Source organism: Rhinoderma darwinii, chromosome 1 (genome assembly GCF_050947455.1).
Source record: "Rhinoderma darwinii isolate aRhiDar2 chromosome 1, aRhiDar2.hap1, whole genome shotgun sequence".
NCBI lineage: Eukaryota > Metazoa > Chordata > Amphibia > Anura > Rhinodermatidae > Rhinoderma > Rhinoderma darwinii.
The window spans coordinates 292,588,065-292,607,866 of record NC_134687.1 but is presented as its reverse complement, the minus strand read 5'-3'; the positions used below and the strand labels follow the sequence as shown (position 1 = coordinate 292,607,866).

At 43.0% G+C, this 19,802-nt stretch overlaps 1 protein-coding gene across 7 annotated transcripts in view; it reads right to left on the bottom strand.

Annotated features, from left to right (window-relative positions):
* EPS15L1 (epidermal growth factor receptor pathway substrate 15 like 1) overlaps positions 1 to 19,802 on the bottom strand; it is a 239,977-nt gene that overhangs the window by 91,271 nt on the left and 128,904 nt on the right. For all 7 annotated transcript variants that reach the window (XR_012847578.1, XR_012847579.1, XM_075825344.1 and 4 more), the window contains 4 exons: positions 9,797 to 9,961; positions 3,486 to 3,615; positions 3,252 to 3,400; positions 127 to 187 (listed from right to left, as the gene is read on the bottom strand). Coding sequence is in view for 5 of the 7 variants with exons in the window: in XM_075825344.1 (XP_075681459.1) it covers positions 127 to 187; positions 3,252 to 3,400; positions 3,486 to 3,615; positions 9,797 to 9,961 (505 nt within the window). In the remaining 2 variants the exon portion in view is untranslated. The remainder of the gene's footprint in view (positions 1 to 126; positions 188 to 3,251; positions 3,401 to 3,485; positions 3,616 to 9,796; positions 9,962 to 19,802) is intronic.

The following is a 19,802-nucleotide window of genomic DNA, read 5'->3' as shown; positions in this document are numbered from 1 at the left end:
GAAAAAAAAAATAGCCTAAAGGTGTACATAGCCTTTGAGACGGGTCATAAATGGAAGATTTGTAGGAAAAATTGTGATAACGCCCTCAGTCCTACGTGAGGCATTTATTTTTCTATGTCTGCTCACCTGGTTCTTTCTTTGGCAGTGTTGAAGAGGAGAAAGGATCTCTGCTCTCAAAAGGATCAGACTGTTGTAGGAAAAAGATAAATCAAACCAATTTCTAAACATATGTTAACCCTTGTGTTGTCTTTGACAACTAATCACAAGATTAAAGCTGGTCCTGCAAACTAAAGCTGGTCGAACCGTCCAATTGTGGCTGAAACGGTCGGCAATTTTATGTGAATTGTGGTAGCCCCACAGTCCCCCAAGTTCTGCTTCTAAGGGAAAGAAAGATCAGGCAATGTGAATTTCAACATTCCCAAGCTTTTGTTCCCCTGGGAATAAACAGAATCCCCTCTTTCTATTGACATAAACATGCACATTCGGATGAGCCGAGCTTAAATTTTTAAGGGTAAAAGGGGAGGAATAAGTGTATCATGAGTACGGCTGGCTTAATTTCCACAACACATGAAAGTGGGATACTCACCGAATTATCACAAAAATGATAATTCTAGGCTTGGAAGATATAACTATTGTTCTGACCCTCGGAAGCGGGAACGCAAAATGCACATTGGGGCGCTGCATAGTGTGTGATCTATACAGCTGGGCACTATGGGTAATGTACCATATTTAATCATTTGACTTTGCACATTGTTAGATTAGGAGGTAGCGGTCTATATAGGATCACATTAGATATAGAAATTTGATGTGACCCTGCCTTCGTGCAAATGCTACCTACTGTGAGCACTTTATATACCATTGCGCAATTAATGCTTACTACATGCACTTTAGGTATACCTTTGATTCAATTATTTCATTATGTACCATATGGATGTAGCTTTTTGTGATTTTCTCTTGAATGCCTCACGTTTGTTAATTTTAATGAAGACAAGGCTTGAGCCTTTAATTTTAAACTGAATAGCATAGGACTCCGTTCTTTGTGTAGGTAAAATAATACTGGGGGTTTTCTACATATTATGTGGGGGGGGAGATGAGGACTTCATAAAATGGTCCAACCCAAATGCAGATTATTTGCCTTGCGAGTTACTTTTTGTTATATTGTTCTTAGCACGAACAGGCAACAAATATATTAGGCCATTTCTGAATGAACAATGCATTTCTTAGCTGGAATAAAACCATACCACACGGAGGTTTCTGTAAAATTACTCCCAACACTATTTTCTAGATAACGTTTGTAATGGTGAATAAACAGTTCAGTCATAAAATTAAAACAATTGACAGGTGAAGTAAATAACCTTGAGTATCTAACTACAATGGCGCCTGTCAAGGGAAGGGTCAGTTCTTTAAGTTGATGTGTTGGAAGCCGGAAAACTGGGCAAGTGTAAGAATCGAAGCAAATTTGGCGAGCACCAAGTTGTGATGGCTAGACGGGTCAGGGTATCTCCAAAACGACAGGTTTTCTGTGGAGTTCCCGGTGTGCAGTGGTTAGTACCAACTACAAGTGGCCCAAGGAAGGACTACCAGTGAACTAGTGGTAGAATTATGGGTGCCCAAGGCTCATTGATGCATGTAAAGAGCGACAGCTAGCCCGGTTGGTCTGATGCCACAGAAGAGCTACTGTAGCACAAATTGCTGAAAAAGTTACTGGTGGCTATGATAGAAAAATTTAAAAACACAGTTCGATGCTTTTGGGACTGCATAGCCACGGACCATTCTGACATGTTTACCGCCAAAAGCGCCAACAATGGGCATGGGAGTGTTAGAACTGGACCATGGAGCAATAGAAGAACGTGGCCTAGTCTGATAAATCCCATTTTCTGTTACATAATGTGGACAGCCAGATGCGTGTGCGCCATTTAGGCTCTGTTCACATCAGAAGCCACCGTCCAAGATTCAGTATTTTTTGCTGAAAAAAAATTGCGCCGCATGCAGCACTATTTTGTCCGGCAAAATGAAAGAAAACCAACTGAACCAATTAAAGTAAATGGGTTCCTTCGGGCACTGTTGCTTTCTGTCATGCGACGGATCCGGCGCGTTTGTCGTCCTATGACGGAGCAGAACAACGGAAAGCAGAACGCTGATGTGAACATAGCCATACTCAGGAAAGAGATGGCAGTAGGATGCACTATGGGAAGAATGCAAGCCGATGGAGGAAGTGTGATGCTTTGGGCAATGTTCTGCCGGAAAACCTTCAGTCTTGGCATTCATTTGGATGTCAATTTATAACATACCACCTACCTAAACATTGCTGCAGACCAAGTACAACATTGATGGCAAAAGGATTCCCTAATGGCAGCGGACTCTTTCAGCAGGTTAATGAGCCCTGCCACACTACAAAAATTGTTCAGGAATGGTTTGAAGAACATGGGTTGTGTTGGAAAAACAAGTCAAATCAATGGAGGCCCAACCTTGCAACTTAACGGACTTAAAGGGGTATTTCAATCTTAGAAAGTGACGGCATATTGCTAGGATATGCTATCATTTTATGATCGGTGTGGCTGACCCCCACTGATCGTAAGAATGAAGGGGCCGCAGCCCTGAGGCCTTCACTGTTTTTCCCTGCACAGCGATACCCCGGCCACCTGCTGTGCAGGGGATGCATAGCCCTAGTCAAGTGAAAGGCGCTGGCTGCAGTTCACTGCACAGTCAGGTGGCCGGGAACACCATTGTGGAAGGAAAACGTAGGAGGCGATGCAACGCTTAATCAGGGTTAAACCATCACATTAGGGATAAGCCATCCAATTATAAGATGGGAATAGCCCTTTAAAGGATTTGCTGCTAACGTCTTGGTCCAGATACCACAGGACACCTTCAGAGGTCTTGTAAAGTATTTGCCCCGATGGGTCATAGCTGTATTGGGGCACAAGGTAGGTCTACACAATATTAGGCAAATGGTTTTAATGTTATGGTTGAACAGTGTATATTCTATACTACAATAAAGATTGGCTTAACCCTTTCATTGGATGTAAATAATAAGTCCGGGAGTGTTGGAAAAACATTAACTAAATTGATTACTCATTTACTCATGCAGTTCAAGTTGTTTGTGCAGCAATAATAAAAGGATAGAATTCTAATGTTTGGAGAAAGAATTGCTCTTGATTTGCTGAGATGAAAGACAAAATCCTATTATTAGGTATGTATTAATAAGTACACTAACTACTGAATGCATTTAAATGGTTACCATATCTTACCTTTAAAGGCAATGTCATCGAATGGACGTTATTCTTAGTGAAGGGGTCAGTAGAAAAAGGGTCACCTTTACTGGGCTTCTGGAAAGGGTCATCTGAAGCAGGAGCATGAAATGGGTCGCTTTCCTTAAAAGGATCATCACCAAAAGGATCTGAAAAACAGTTTGTGATTGTTTAATTTTCCATAATCCATTCAACTCATAAGGTTATGAAAAGAGCCTTAAAGAATGCACTTACTACTCTTGAAGGGGTCCGCTCCTTTAAATGGATCAGAAGTGAAGGGATCCTCAGCTTGGAATGGATCTGAATAAATGTTCTGATTGTTGTTACTGTTGAACAAAAGAGCTTTGTTCTTGAATGGATCATCCTATCAAACAGAAACACAATTAACGGTTAGGATGAAATACACTAAAGCTGTAATCAATGTGGAACCATCTGTTAATGTTGCAAATATATTAATACCTCAAATGTATCAATATTAGAGATAAGGTGCCTAATTCACAATAAAATACGAAGGTAAAAGGAATTGGCAAAGATGGAGCACGTAAATGCATAATTAGGATGATTTTTTTTTTATGAATAATAATTCAAAAGTATTTACGTTTTCTGAACTTCATAGAGACTGGCAACAAACTGTGTAAAAACATAAAATCAATCAAACCCCAATACGGTTTATTCAATCCAAGTGGATTTATGGTATTTAGTAAACAGTGATAAATGTCTAATCACTGGCAGACCCACTGCTGGGACCCCCACCGATCTTTAGAACGGGGGTCCCGAGCTCCTGTTCCTCCTCACTGCACGACCATAGTTAGGAGAACTTTAAAGGGAGTGGAGATTGAGAATGGACCCTACTGCTCCCTTTAACATCTGATGGTAACCGCCAAGCACTGTACTCCATTGTTCCGGTCTGTTCAATAGACTTTGAATGTAGCGCACCGCTTATGCTCAACCGCCACTCTATTCTTCACACTGCAGTCATGCATCTAGACCCCGCTCTATTGATCAGTTGGGACCCCCAGCAGTCAGACATCTATCACCTATCCTGTGGATTGGTGTTAAATGTTCACCTTGGCACAACCCCTTTAATGCAACAGCACTCAAATTTTTACTCCTTATCTCAAGAATCAACCACCTTAAAGAGTAAGGCCACATTCCCCCAAAAATCTACGGGAGAATTGCGGTCCCATTCATTCATTCCTATGGGCCCATGCACACGACTGTGGTTTTCACGGTCCGTGCATAGCCCAGGAGCCTGGACCGCAAAAAGAACGGACATGTCTTATTACGGCCGTGTTCTGCGGTCCAGGCTCATAGGAAATAAATGTGCATGGCCTGCGATTTGCGGGCGGCTCACGGGTGTCACTCCGGGGCCGGCGGACCTGAAAATCACGGCCGTGCACATGGCTACGGTTGTGTGCATGAGGCCTAACGGTTTACATTTTTTTGTCCCCGTAAATCAAAAGTAGAAGCGAAGATAAGAAACTTTGTAATATATCTTATTAGACTTAGTTTACGTCATTTACTGTACGACTGCGCTATTCTGTCAAAACGACGGAACCCTTAAACAATGGTGACAAACGGAAACCATTTGCAACGGATCCGTCACCATTGAAATCAATGGTGATGCAAAAGGAAACCCATGGTTTCCGTTTTTTCAGTCTGGATTCCGTTCATGGGTTCCCGACTGAAAGGTCAGACGGAACGCATGAACGGAGTCCCAACAAAGATTTGAACGAAGCCTTAGAGAAAAATGCCTCTTTCTACACTACATCAGACTTCTCTCCTCCTTCCTGTCCCAATCATTCACTCTGAATTCACTGGTAAAATTAGTCTTCAGTGAGACAGAGATAAAGATGGATTATCAGTTCACTGAGAGATCAGGTTACAGCTGCTGCCAATAGAAGTCTATGGAGAGGGCAGAATGGAGCAGCTGCAGAAAGAGCCACAGACACACAGAGATGCTGCTGTAGCTTCTAGTAAGTGTTTTAACTCACTCCAGTGCTGGATTCACAGTTACCCTGCTCATTATTGCTGTATATTATCCCCCATGTTGCTGCTTCTCTTAGCATATCTAGTGATACATATATATACCCAAATATTTAAAAACCTTCACCACCGGTAAATTACAATATGTTGGAAGCAAGTCTGAGTCCCAAAGAGCCATTAGGGCCGATTTGCTCCAGTTATATGGAGTCTTGAGAATGAGGCAAACTCATCTAAAAGGTGGACAGCCTTTTGTGAGGATGTGTCCGGGTCGGCCATGAAAAAACGTCCTGATATATGTGTACTGTCTCAACTGAAGAGCCAAAGGCTCAATCACCAAAGCAAACAGTAATGGCGAAAGTGGACATCCTTGTCGGGTAAACCCTTTCTAAATGAAAAAAAGCAGAACACTGAACATTAATCAATAGATTGACCCTAGGTTTTTCTTTTTATAAATAGTAAAGACCCATTTGATAAACTGGGAGCCAAAGCCAAATTTATTCAGCACTGTAAGAACATACAGTATGGCCATTCCACGTAAGCCTTGGCCGCATCCTACAAGAACCTCCAACCTGAGAGATAATCTACACACTACGGATATTATCTGTGGTACTCTTGTACGGCATGAAGCCAGATTGGTCTGATTAAAATATGTTAAGAATGGCAGAATTAAAGCTGTTAAATAGAAATTGGTCAATATTTTATAATCCACATTTATTAAGGAAGGATTTTTATCAGATTTTAGGAGTACCACGATAGTAACGTCATAGACAGAGTTGGAGTTGTAGTTGGAGCCGGAAGCAGATGGGCAGATGGCTCTAACCACTCAATAGCAGAAGTTCTGCAGAACTGCAGCTCTGCTCTTATTCACTTGAATAGGAGCAGAGCTGCAGTTCTGCAGCTCAGTCGCTATTCCATGACTGGAGCCATCTGCTTCCAGCTCCAGCTTCTGCATAACGTTCAAAAGCGCCCGGAGGCAGCCGTAGCCGCTGATCGATGCGGGGTCCAGGTGTCGGACCCGCACCGATCATATACGGATGACATGGAATTTGCCTGACTGATTACCCAGTTCAAAATAGGATTGTTTGGAATAGAACAATTTCCTCTGGGCATTTTTATGCAAGAGCATCAAATATTGATGACCTGAACGTAGCCAGGCCTGCTTGTTGGTGTCAGTGGGGTCGGTTATAAACTCCCTTTCTCTGTTAGCACACTTATGGGCCAACCTCTTCTCACGTCCAGCAGATTCCCTCTTAATGAAGAAAACAGTATAATGGCGGCATCCACGTAAATACGACCTTAAAGGTTCTCCCAGAGCAAAAGGGGACTAGCTGTAGCACACTTGAGCTCCAAAAAGGTCTGTAATTGGTCAGGAATTCCTTCTGTCCAATGAGTTGAAGCCAAAAGGGCTACACCCTCCAACCTGATCTACAATCAACCCCAGGCATCTGCAATTCTAAGCACAATGGGGAGTGATCTACCAACCCCACTGACAGCGTAGTGGATGTCTGTAACTGCTACTCATTCAGGTGTATTCCCAAAAGCATAGTCCATACAAGACAAGGCTCCCCTACCTGGTGAGTAACACGAGTATTGACTATCTGAGGGATATAGGCACTTCCCCAGATCTACCCACCCAGTCTCCTCCAGAAACCTTTTCAAGACAGTGTCGTACAAGGGAACACTTCTAGTACTCAGGGACACCTGCAGTATATCCAATAATGGGTCTAAGACCATATTGCAGTCCCCCATTAACACCACCTTGGCAGCAAGATATTCAACTGAAAAAATAGCAGCCTGGTGTTGTATAGACATGCCAGCCACGAGGGGTATGTACAGTCCCAGTAAAACGTAAGGAATACAGTTGTTACATGAACAAACACATAGTGACCGTCAGGGTCAGAGGAAACTTGAGTCACCGCCCACCTCAAGCTTTTATGAACTAGTAAGGACACTTCCCTAGAGTAAGAGGTATAGGTGGAATGTCAGGACCACTGGACTCGGGGCTTGCACAGAAATGTAACCGTATCAGGGATTTAGTGGGTTGCTTGCAGGTACGCAATATGTGGTGATAGTTGTATAAGATGAGAGAAAACAGTTTTTCTCTTTCTAGAAGTGAAATATAATATTACATGTGCATTGAACTGTGAAACTAACAAACATGAGTATAATCATAAATCATATAACTGTTATAGTAACTCGTAGCAAGGTGTTGGGGTTGCTTGTGAAGTTGCCCCACAAGTGAAAGACCGCTCTCTTGTGACGTATTTTAGTTGAAAAAAATATATATGTAATTACAAGTACAAATAGCCTCGCCATTAAGTACCTACGAACAATGCTAGCATCAATTCATACAGTGTAGCATTTTACATCAGACATCAATCTTACCCCTGTACGATAACAATAAGGGAATATAGAATATGATCCATCTATCAAATAATTGCAGAAGCAGTGTATCGTCCTCCAGAGTGTAAATAACAGAAGACCTGAACAATCGACATTAGGGATTAAGCTCACCTCTGAAGAAAACTAAATGAAGATGCAGACTAGAAGGCAAAGCAACAAGACCCTGCAGAGTCTGGAAAAGAGGGCCTCAGGAAACATGACTTTGAGCCTATGATTCCAGAAATTAGGACGGGTTTGTGCCTTCTCCTCGTTCCGGAAAATCCAGGTTCCGAATATTAGTGCGGCGAAGTCTGTTTTTCAGATCATCGCATTTCTGGTGCCATAGGTCAACTTTCTTTTCTAGACTAGACACCTGTTCCGGCAGAGGAGCCACAACACCTTGCAGTGATAAAATGCGGGTCTCAACCTCCTTGTATATATAGTATAGTATAGTATATATCAAGTATCTGACATGTTATTGCTGTTGTAACCATACTTGTTGTAATAAGTTAAAGAGGCTCTGTCCCCACATTATAAGTGCCCTATCCCCTACATAAGGAGATGGGCGCTATAATGTTGATTACAGCAGTGCTTTTTATTTAGAAAAACGATCTATTTTTACCACGTTATTAGCGATTGTAGCTTTATACAAAATTACTTTCTTAATGCCCAACTGGGCGTGTTTTTACTATCGACGAAGTGGGAGTTGTACAGAGGAGTGTATGACGCTGACCAATCAGCGTCATGCACTTCTCTTCATTCATTTAGTCAGTGCATAGTGACACTGCGTTGTTTACTATGTGATGTCTTATACTGACACATTAAACGCTACTGAAGTGTTTAGACAGTGAATAGACATTCCTTCCAGCCAGGACGTGATGTCTATTCCCAATCCCGACACTTCGGTAAAGTTTCTGTGGTACTTACAACAGAGCAGGCGTAATCTAGCTGTAACCTGTAATTTACAGTGTGATCTCGCGAGATTACGCTTGCTCTGTTGTAAGTACCACAGAAACGTTACGGAAGTGTTACCTAATCAACCCTTTTTATGGTCAAGGTCTTCAATAGCTAAATGACAGCAAAACTTTACCTTTTGGAATCCCAAATTCATATAATGATTTTTTTTTCCTTTATTCAGTCAAATCAGCCAGATATAATTTTTTGTTTATCCTTTTTGTGGCACAGATGAACTTTTATACAATACCAAAACAAACTTAATTCTTCAAGTTTTACATACAGGAAAAATGGACAGAAATTTGGAAAAATGTAAATCCCCCCCTCCTCCCAATTTTTAAAATGACAGAGTTAATATATTACAACTTAATCAGCCTTTTCTATATAACATTACTAGATTTGTGTACCTTGCCAATATATATTGTCCTTATAACACTAAAGAACATGGTATCCCAGGTGGGCTCTAATGTCTCCCTTGCCTTGTTTTACACCTGTTTTATAGATCATCAGTAAGATCTTTGCTGTTGGCATTTGAGAAGATAGGGTGGGGCTGAGTAGACAAAAATGAGTGAAAATTAATATTGTTTTTGTGATATGGATGCATTATTTATTTAAAATGTTTCATTCTATATCTAACTTTTTCCTTTTTTTTTTTACTTAGAGGACTGTCATCATTGCCCTCACTGAGGGCAGCATTAAGTAGTGACATACACGCTGCTGGGCACAAGATTAATATTGTGTTCTCAGCATCCCCCCTGCCCAAGTTTTATTTCTAGTTTCCTGCACTAATTTTCAAGATATAGTTCACATTAAACACTGTATTTAGAACTTGCGACAGGGAGCTCATCTATACTGTAAGCGTGATGAAGCATAGTACAAAGCCAAATAAAAAACTACAGTGGGCCTTTCCCTTCTTTACTTGTGTAAACGTAGATGTCAGTGCATGTGATTTTATCTTTTATTTCAGCCATATTTCAGAATGTGTATGTTATCATTTTATTTTAAATAGATATTACGTAGGTATTGGTAATGAAAAAGACAACAACATTTCGCGTCATTTACGACATATAGAGTGAAGATCTGTTAGGATCTGAAAATAATCCACTACTTGGAATAAAAAAAGAGCGTACAAACGTGAGCCATTAATCTATGGCCAAATCATTACAAAATGTTGGTTACCAAGAACCGCTTCTTTAGGGCCTGAACCAGTTCTGTTTTCTCACCGCTGCTGTGGAAAGCTCCAGTCTCTCTTTTGGAGAATAGGCCTCAACATCTGATAAGTTGTTCAGACTTCCCCCATGATCTCCGTTGAGTGCATTGTTGTATTGCTCAATAGTTTTGTTCATTTCATGCTGACTCTCCTGAAGCTGTGACAATTTACTTCGAGCCTGGAAAAAGGAATTTAAGAACATATTAATGCATATACCCTAGAGAGAGAGAACATTTCATGTAACCAAGAGGGTATCTAGTTCAAAAAGCTGTGTGTTATATAAATAATAGCAACCATGTAGATGGTTGGAGAGTTTTTATGACTAATAGAAATTAAGCAGTTAGAGTCGGCAATTCTTTATGATGGGGTATTGTTTGAGTCTGGATTCCCCCTCCCTCTATTATGACCTAAATCAAAATCACGATTAACCCCTTCAGGACTGAGCCTGTTTTGGCCTTGAGGACGAAGCAGATTTTTTCAAATCTGACATGTGTCACTTTATGTGGAAATAACTTTGGAATGCTTTTATGTATCCAAGTGATTCTGAGATTGTTTTCTCATGACATTTTGTAAGTAAAAAAATTTACTCGATAAATTCAATATTTATGTTTGCATTTATGTTTGCATTTTTCTAAATTTAAATGCATCTGCTTGTAAGACAGATAGTAATACCACATACAATTTGAGTAATTCCACATGTAATCAAGGGGCTGGGAGAGCACAGAAAGCTGGAACAGGGTTTAGGGAGCCCCGTTCTAGAGATAGGTGCGGGTCCCAGAGGTGGGACCTGAATCTGACATATCCACAGGATATGTCATAAATGTCTTTCGTAGAAAAACCCCTATAAATGCCACAGGGGACCGAAAGTCACCCAAAGCGCTACATGAGAAGCCTGGACTTCCGGGTCCTGTGTTCGGCTTATCTGTTCCGCAGCTCCATAGAGATCAATGGAGAGCCGCTCTCGCATGCGCAGAAGAATCCCATTGATCTCTATGAAGCTGCCGGACACAGAACATGGAAGTCAAAGCTTCTCATGCAGCGCTCTTGGCGACTTTCAGTCCCCGTTCTCCTTATCGATCGCACATGTATCCCCTATCCTGTGGATAGGAGATACATGTGTTTTATGGCACAAGCCCTTTAAACAGCCAGGGACAAAAAAATAGCTGTTCCTGGCTGTTAGAGCAGCGTGTCCACTGTAAAACACAGCTGATACCTGCAGTGTATGGCCCGCTCTATACATCATCCCCCCCCCCCCCCACGCTCCATGATGTGCCGTCACGTCATGGGTCGGGAAGGGGTTAAGTAATGAAGCGGTCAGGGGGCGTGGCGATGCCGGGTCCCTTGACTGCGAGCTATAAGACGTAGGGACTTTTTAGCAAGATTCATTCTTGCTAAAAACCGTCTTATAGTCCGAAACATACAGTACATTGTTTCTACGTTCATTTGCAGAGTTTGACAAAGGCCGGATTGTGGCCGAAATGTTACCTTTTCTCTTAAATTGCCTTCTTCAAATAAATCATCTTTTGCATATTTCATCGAAAGGAGTGTTTGAATTTATCTTTCTAATTACAAGGCTTAGAACTTTAGCAGCAATTTCTCATATTTTCAAGAAAATTCCAAAAGGCGATTTTTACCGGGACAAGTTCAATTTTGAAGTGGCTTTTAGGGCCTTATATATTTTAAAATTGCACCCCTCAAAATATCAAAAAAAGCATTCAGAAAGTGTTTTTAACCCTTTAGGCGTTTCTCAGGAATTAAAGCAAAGTAGGGGTGAAATTTACAAATATCTTTTTTTTTGTTGCCAAAATTAATTTGTAATACATTTTTTTTCTGTACCACAGAAGGTTTTACCCGAGAAATGCAACTCAATATTTATTGCCCAGATTCTGCAGTTTTTAGAAATGTCCCACATGTGGCTCTAGTGTGATAATGGACTGAAATACCGGCCTCAGAAGCAAAGAAGCACCTAGTGGATTTTGGGCCTCCTTTTTAAAAGAATATATTTTAGGCACCATGTCAGGTTTGAAGCAGTCTTGTGGTGCCAAAACATATAAAAAAACAAAAGTGACCCTATTTTGTAGACTACACCCCTCAAGGCATTATTCTAGGGATATAGTTAGCATTTTGACCCCACAGTTTTTTTGCTGAATTTCGTGGAATTAGGCAGTGAAAATTAAAATCTATGAAAAAACATAGAACTGTTTAATTTTTACAATGAATAAAGGAGAAAAATCACCCCAAATTTGTAAAGCAATTTGTCCAGATTACAGCAATACGCCATATGTGGTAATAAACGGTTTTGGACCCACGGCAGTACTCAGAAGGGAAGGAACAATATTTGGCTTTTGGAGCTCAAATTTAGCTGGAATGGTTTTCGTGTGTCATGTCGCATTTTGCAAAGCCCCTGAGGTACCAAAACAGTGGAAACACCCCAAAACTGACCCCATTTGGGAAACTACGCCACTTAAGGAATCTATCTAGGTGTTAAGGCATTTAGACCCCACAGGTCTTTTGCAGAATTTATTAGAATTAGGCCGTGAAAATGAATATCAACAATTTTTCCACAAAAATGTTGCATTTTTCAAAAGATATAAGAGAAAAAGCACCCCAACATTTGTAAAGCAATTTCTCCAAAGTACGGCAATACCTCACATGGTCATAAATGCTTTTTCAGTAGAAATTAATGAAACCTTTCAGGAGTGATCCATTTTTTGCTTTTACATTTTAGTTTTTCCCTCCCCGCTTTCCTAGAGCCATAAAGTTTTTTATTTTCTGTCAGAGTGGTGTGAGGGCTTATTTTTTGCGGGAGGAGTTGTAGTTTCTAGTGACACAATTTAAAGAGGCTCTGTCACCAGATTTTGCAACCCCTATCTGCTATTGCAGCAGATAGGCGCTGCAATGTAGATTACAGTAACGTTTTTATTTTTAAAAAACGAGCATTTTTGGCCAAGTTATGACCATTTTTGTAGTTATGCAAATGAGGCTTGCAAAAGTCCAAGTGGGTGTGTTTAAAAGTACAAGTCCAAGTGGGCGTGTATTATGTGCGTACATCGGGGCGTTTTTAATACTTTTACTAGCTGGGCGCTCTGAAGAGAAGTAACATCCTCTTCTCTTCAGAACGCCCAGCTTCTGACAGTGCAGATCTGTGACGTCACTCACAGGTCCTGCATCGTGACGGCCACATCGGCACCAGAGGCTACAGTTGATTCTGCAGCAGCATCAGCGTTTGCAGGTAAGTAGCTACATCGATTTACCTGCAAACGCCGATGCTGCTGCAGAATCAACTGTAGCCTCTGGTGCCGATGTGTCCGACACGATGCAGGACCTGTGAGTGACGTCACAGATCTGCACTGCCAGAAGCTGGGCGTTCTGAAGAGAAGAGGATGATACTTCTCATCAGAATGCCCAGCTAGTAAAAGTATTAAAAACGCCCCGATGTACGCACATAATACACGCCCACTTGGACTTGTACTTTTAAACACACCCACTTGGACTTTTGCAAGCCTCATTTGCATAACTACAAAAATGGTCATAACTTGGCCAAAAATGCTCGTTTTTTTAAAAATAAAAACGCTACTGTAATCTACATTGCAGCGCCTATCTGCTGCAATAGCAGATAGGGGTTGCAAAATCTGGTGACAGAGCCTCTTTAAAGTACCATATAATGTACTGGGAAACTGAAAATAAAATTCTTTACAGGCTGAAATTGGGAAAAGCTGCGATTCCTCCATTGTTTTTGGGGTTTCGTTTTTACGGCTTTCACCGTGCGGTAAAAATAACTGAAATTTTTTCTAAGACTTAATACGATTACGGTAATACCAAATTTATAGTTTTTTTTATATTTTCCTACTTTTACAAAGTAAGAACGGTTTGTTAAAAAAAAACAAAAAACTTTTTTTTCACCACAATCCGGGAGGCATCAGTTTTTTTATTTTTTGGTCGATTGAGCGGTGTGAGGGCTTATTTTTTGCGGGACGAGCTGTAGTTTTTATTGGTACCATATTTTTTTTACATACAACTTTTTGATCACTTTTTATAAAAAAAAATTTAAAACCTAAGGTGACCAAAAAAACTGCGATTTTGGCGTTTTAAATTCTTTATTTTTTACAGCGTTCCCAGTGTGAGTTAAATAATGGTATATTGTAATAGTTCGGACTTTTACGGATGCAGCGATACCAAATTTTGTTTATTTTTTACATTACTTTAGAGGAAACATGTGAAAGGGGGATTTTTTGGACTTTAAAAGGTAATGTGGACTTCCGGTTCCGGCGCTGGGGATGCAGGACGCGAGTGATTGAGCTCCCGCTCCCGACCAGCCTGTAAGCTCGCAATAGTCGCTACAGCGACGATAATCAGCGGGGAAGTCTCCAGCCCTGCACACGGCAACATCATCGGTGGTGCCTGTATGGACAGGTACCTTCTCAGAAGCGCGCAGAAGCCAGCCATGGAGGAATCAGCCGCGGCCGTGGTAAAGGGAGGTAAGATGGCGGCGCTTCCCGCCACTGCGACCCTGCTATACACACAGGAAGATGAGCTGCAGCACCATCAGTCCCAGCTTTCAAGCCCGGCAGAGCATGTACTGTCCGCTCTTCCAGTAGCCATTGACTATGTAACCCTGGCCCGTGAAGTAGCCAAACAGATAGCGCCAGACCTGCAAAAGGCGCTGGAAAAAACGGTGCAAGATTCTCTAAACCGCGTGCATGCGGAGCTGGCACAAGTCACTATCAGAGCTGATGCGTTAGAACAGCGTATGACGCTGCTGGAGGATGAAAATGAACGCCTGCAATCCAAACTTAGAGGGGTGCTGTCTGTTACTACGCAGTTGGGGGACAAGGTGGAGGATTTGGAAAATCGCTCCAGGAGGAGCAACCTGCGACTGGTGGGGCTGAAAGAAGCGGTGATATCTGCTGATTTGCAACGAGTGTGTGAGAGGACATTGCCGGAAGCCTTAGGTCTCCCCCGTCCATGCCGGGTGGAGAGGGCGCATAGAGTGGGGCCGGACCCCAGAAACCTCCCAGCAACAGCTGACCACAATTCACATCGTCCCAGACAAGTGATCTTCAAACTGTTGGATTACAACGACAAGGTGGCACTCATGAAAGCTTTCCGCAGCAGATCGCGTCCTTTGGAGATAATGGGCATGAAAGTGCTACTATTTGAGGATTTCTCGGCGGAGGTTGCAAAACGAAGGCGGGCTTTCAGCAAGATTTGCACCGCGCTGTTCCAAGCGAGAATACGCTTTAGCCTGCAGTACCCAGCCATCCTGCGGGTGTTTCAAGAGAACGGGCGGAATAAGGTTTTCACCACTCCACAGGAAGCGGAGGAAGCACTTGCGGAGCTTTGTGGGAACAGATCACAGCAAGAGGAGCATCACAGTCCAGTACATAGTCCGCAGCGCAAGTCAAGAGAAGACAAAAGGAACCGGCTAAATATGGAGCGAACCTGGGCAGAAGCCTTAATGCCCACACCTGGAAGATCCCGGGGGGGTCGAGCTGGAAATAGAGGGGACTCTCCGAAGCCGCAGAGGCGAACACGGGACCGCACCCGATCCACGTCTCCTGATTGACGGACGAAGTCCTTTTTGGTGCATTTTATTTAAGCTGATGTGATGATGATTTTGTGGACGCTGTAGACCAATTGCAGATTCCGACCAGCTACAGATAAGTTTACAGATAATCTGAAAGTTATTGAGGGGGATATTTTGCGGTCTTATACAGCACTATGTACCGGTCAACAGTTGACCTATTGTTACAATGTTATCAAGGTTGAAGTATATGCATTCTGATATTTCCCTGCAAGATATTTGTGAGGGAGTTAGATCAGGATCTGAGATTGTCCCTGGTGGGCGGGATTGACCGGGAGTGATACAATGCCTCCCCCACGCAAGGGATTATTGTTATCTGTTACAATGGCAGACTGAGGGAAATTGTGGTAGGAGATAGGGGACGCGGAGGTAGGGAAACCTTGAAGCGAAGCAAGGTTCATAGGGAAATGTGAGGATGCAATCCTAACGGACTCTAGGCTGTTAAAGTAATGATAAGGGAATGTACATAAGGGTGCGCAGGCGACAAAGAGGTACTGAGGGGGCAAGGGCAGGTGTTACTTCCTCATGGAAGGGGCCATATAGGCAGGCTGGGGGGGAGGGGGAGGGAGGGGCGCGTTCTGGCATAACAGAAAAAAGTGAAGTCACACACACCAGTGGGTATTAAGGGACTGCTAACCCTTGCCGCAGGTGATTTTATGATTGTTAGGTAAGGGATGGTTGGCCTTGTTGGTTCTGGCTTACAAGCCAGGGTTTGGTTATGATGTTAATGTTAATGTTTGTACATGGCTCTTGGGAAAAGACGGATCTGACTCCCTGGACTCCACACGACTTTTAGGCACTTTAGCTCATCTTAAACACGGTCCAATAACATGAAAATAGTTTCTTGGAACGTTAAAGGGCTGAGATCCCCACAGAAACGGACCAAACTTTTAAGGCACATGAAAAGATTGCACCCAGATGTGGCCCTATTGCAGGAAACTCATCTTACCGAGCCGGAGTTTAAGTATTTGCAAAAGTTCTGGGTGGGTCAGGTTTTTGGCTCGTCGGCAAGGGAGGGTAAGGCGGGAGTTATAATTCTGGTACATAAAAACTTTGCGTTTACACTGGTGTCCCAGGAGCGGGATGACGAGGGCCGTTGGATCCATCTAGTGATGGAGCATGAAGGGGAAACCATCAGTATTTATAATGTGTATGGCCCAAATACGGTTAACACTGGTTTTTTTGGTCACTTGGAAACCCAACTCCAGCAGGATCGCACTAGGTTTTTGATTTTAGGGGGAGACCTTAACACTGTAAGGTCTTCAAAGGAGGATAGGAGCGCAGGGACTAGTTCGCAGAGAAGCAGAGATAGGATCTTGCCCGACTTTTTAAGACACGCGGCCCTAATAGATGCGTGGAGGAGTTTACACCCAGATGCGCGGGAATATACACATTTCTCTCATGTTCATCAGTCATGGTCGCGTATTGATTATTTGTTAGTTAGTGACGCAATGGCGCGACGTTTACGTGAAGCGGCAATTGAAGATCTAGTTATTTCGGACCATGCTCCGGTTACCATTACATTGGCCGACACAGTAGCTAGAGGAACGGATTTTATCTGGAGGTTTCCCGCTTTTCTGGCAAAGGATGAGGGCTTTACACAGAAGCTTAAGGGGTGGTGGATGGAATTTGATGGGGATAATGTAGCGCATCACTCGGAACCGTCATTGTATTGGCGTACAGCCAAGGCGGTAATAAGAGGGAAAATCATGCAGTATATGTCTAATCTTAAACGTAAGACGACCGAAGGATACAAGGCAGCGAGCGACAGATTGCAGCGTGCGTACACAGCATTCCTACATTCGCCATCAATGTTATTGGGGGAGGAATGGAAGGAAGCCAAGCGACAGTTTGATCAATGGTTAGACAAAAGAGAGAGTATTTACCGGACCCAATTTGATGCTGATTTAATGCGTTTCGGCAATAAGGCGGGCAAATTATTAGCGCGGTTAGCAAAGGGGAGGTATGCACCGGCACATATTTCAACACTTAAAGAATCAAACGGAACTCCTACCTCGGACCCAAAAAAAATCAATACCATATTAAGTAAATATTACCAAGCCCTTAACTCAGAAACACCCATAGATCTCAAAAAAGGGAGGGAATTTTTGGAGAAGGTGAAGCTGCCAGGGCTCACCCAGGAGCAGAATGGTCATTTGAGCGCGGAGATTACACTAGAGGAAGTTTGGAGCGCCATTAAAACATTATCTAACGGAAAGGCCCCGGGTCCGGATGGATTCACAGGGGAGTTTTTCAAATCTCTGAGAGAAGAAATCAGCCCTACCTTGGTGGCATATTATAATACTTTACTAGGAACGGGAGCTTTACCAGCAGAGGCCAAGGTAGCGCATATAAAGGTGTTACCCAAGAAGGGGAAGAATCCTCTTGACCCGGGGTCGTACCGCCCCATCTCGCTGATAGATCAAGATCAGAAATTGCTCACAAAAATTTTAGCCAATCGACTGGCTATGTATCTACCCATACTGGTGGGAAAATCTCAGGTAGGTTTTGTAAAGGGCAGGGCTGCAGTGACAAATTTACGCAAGGTATTGACGGTGCTAGAAACAGTCAGGCATGATCCCCAGCCAGGTACCAGGCCGGCACTTTTAGAGCTAGACGCAGAGAAAGCCTTTGATAACATACAATGGGAATGGCTGGGGATGGTGCTAGACAAAATGAACATTCAGGGAGATTTCCGGGTCTTCCTGAAGGGAGTCTACAATAGCCCTCAAGCACGTGTTCACTCCTCGGGGTTCCTATCAGATCCCTTCCAATTACATAAAGGAACACGACAGGGTTGCCCCTTGTCGCCCCTGCTATTCAATCTAGCACTTGATTGACTGGAGGAATCGGATATGTTCAGAGGCATTCAAGTGGGATCTTGTGCAGTGAAATTAGCCCTGTTCGCTGATGATGTCATACTTTTTATGTCAAACCCCCAGGAGCATTTAGGGAAGGTTTTTCAATTTTTGCAGGAATTTGGGCAATGCTCGAGATACAAAGTCAATATAGCTAAGAGCAAACTGCTGGAGTTGGGCAGGCCATTGCCAAAGACCTTTTGGCAATCCTTGGGTTGCGGGATATCACCGGTGGAACACTGCATTACCTATCTGGGTATCAAAATAGGGAGGGTACCAGACACTCTGTATGGCTTAAATTATCCCCCGTTAATTAAAAAAATACAAGCGGAACTCACTAGATGGGGCCAATTGCCGTTGTCCCTCTTGGGAAGATGCCATCTGATCAAGATGGTTAGTTTTCCTAGATTGCTATACCCCTTTCAAACGCTACCTCTCTTATTGAAGCATGTGGATGTCTCGAAATTGACGGCTTCATTCACTAAATTTATATGGGCAGGAAAAAGGCCGCGTATAGCACTCACCAAGTTCATGATGGGTAAACAAGAAGGGGGTGTGAACTTTCCGAATGTCAGGGGTTATAACGTGGTCTGTCTTTTGCGTCATGTAGTAGATTGGCTTCATGAAACAAGCAATTATTCCAATTTAGATCTGGAAGAGGAGTATGCTTCACCTTGGAACCTGAAAGCTTTGTTACATTGTAGAATCGCTTCTCTTCCGTGCCGTCTCAAAACCTCCATTGTATTGAGAGATACAGTTCTAGCTTGGAAAGTGGTATGTAAGCAGTTTGGGTTGCCCCACCTGGTATCGAAGTATATGCCGTTGAGCGGCCATCCGGAGTTTTTACCGGGAATGGACAAGGGGGACGGAATTGCCTCATGGGGGAGGGTAGGCATTGGTAGCGCAGGGGATCTTATGCATACAGAGGAAAAGAGGTGGTTAACTGGGGAGGAAATCACCGCTAAACTCAGACCCATAGTAGGTAGAGTCAATTTTTTTCAAGTACTTCAGGTACGAACATTTTGTACTTCCAGGCTCAGGGATTTGAGTAAGGAAGCTACTACGCACACTCTGGATGAGGTCATAGGTCTAACAACAGGGCGGGCGACCATTTCAGGAATGTATAGAGCATTGAGAGAGGGTTTTGTTCGTCCGCAATTAAGGATTAGTTTTAAAAGCTGGGAACGGTGGACTCAGGATCCAGATATAGGAGAGACCATACTGGGGGGTTGGGAGACGGTACGGAAGAGTGTGATAAATGAGAGCTGGAGGGAAACCTATTTCAAGTTGATGCATGCAGCTATATATGGCTTTAATATCTTGCCCTCACAATCTTTCCCTGGTCGCATTACAAGTTGTCCCAAGTGCAATACACCGCTGACGAATTTGTGGCATGGAGTATGGGGATGTGTGCATACGAAACGATTTTGGGGGATGGTACAGAAATATATTAAGGACCATTGGAAAACTAATCTCCCAATGACGCCTCAAGCGCTACTATTCCATCAGGCGCGGCCGCCAGAGGAAGAGGGTGCTCGAGGAGTAAGATCACCTCCCGTGTTGGTGCACACGATTTT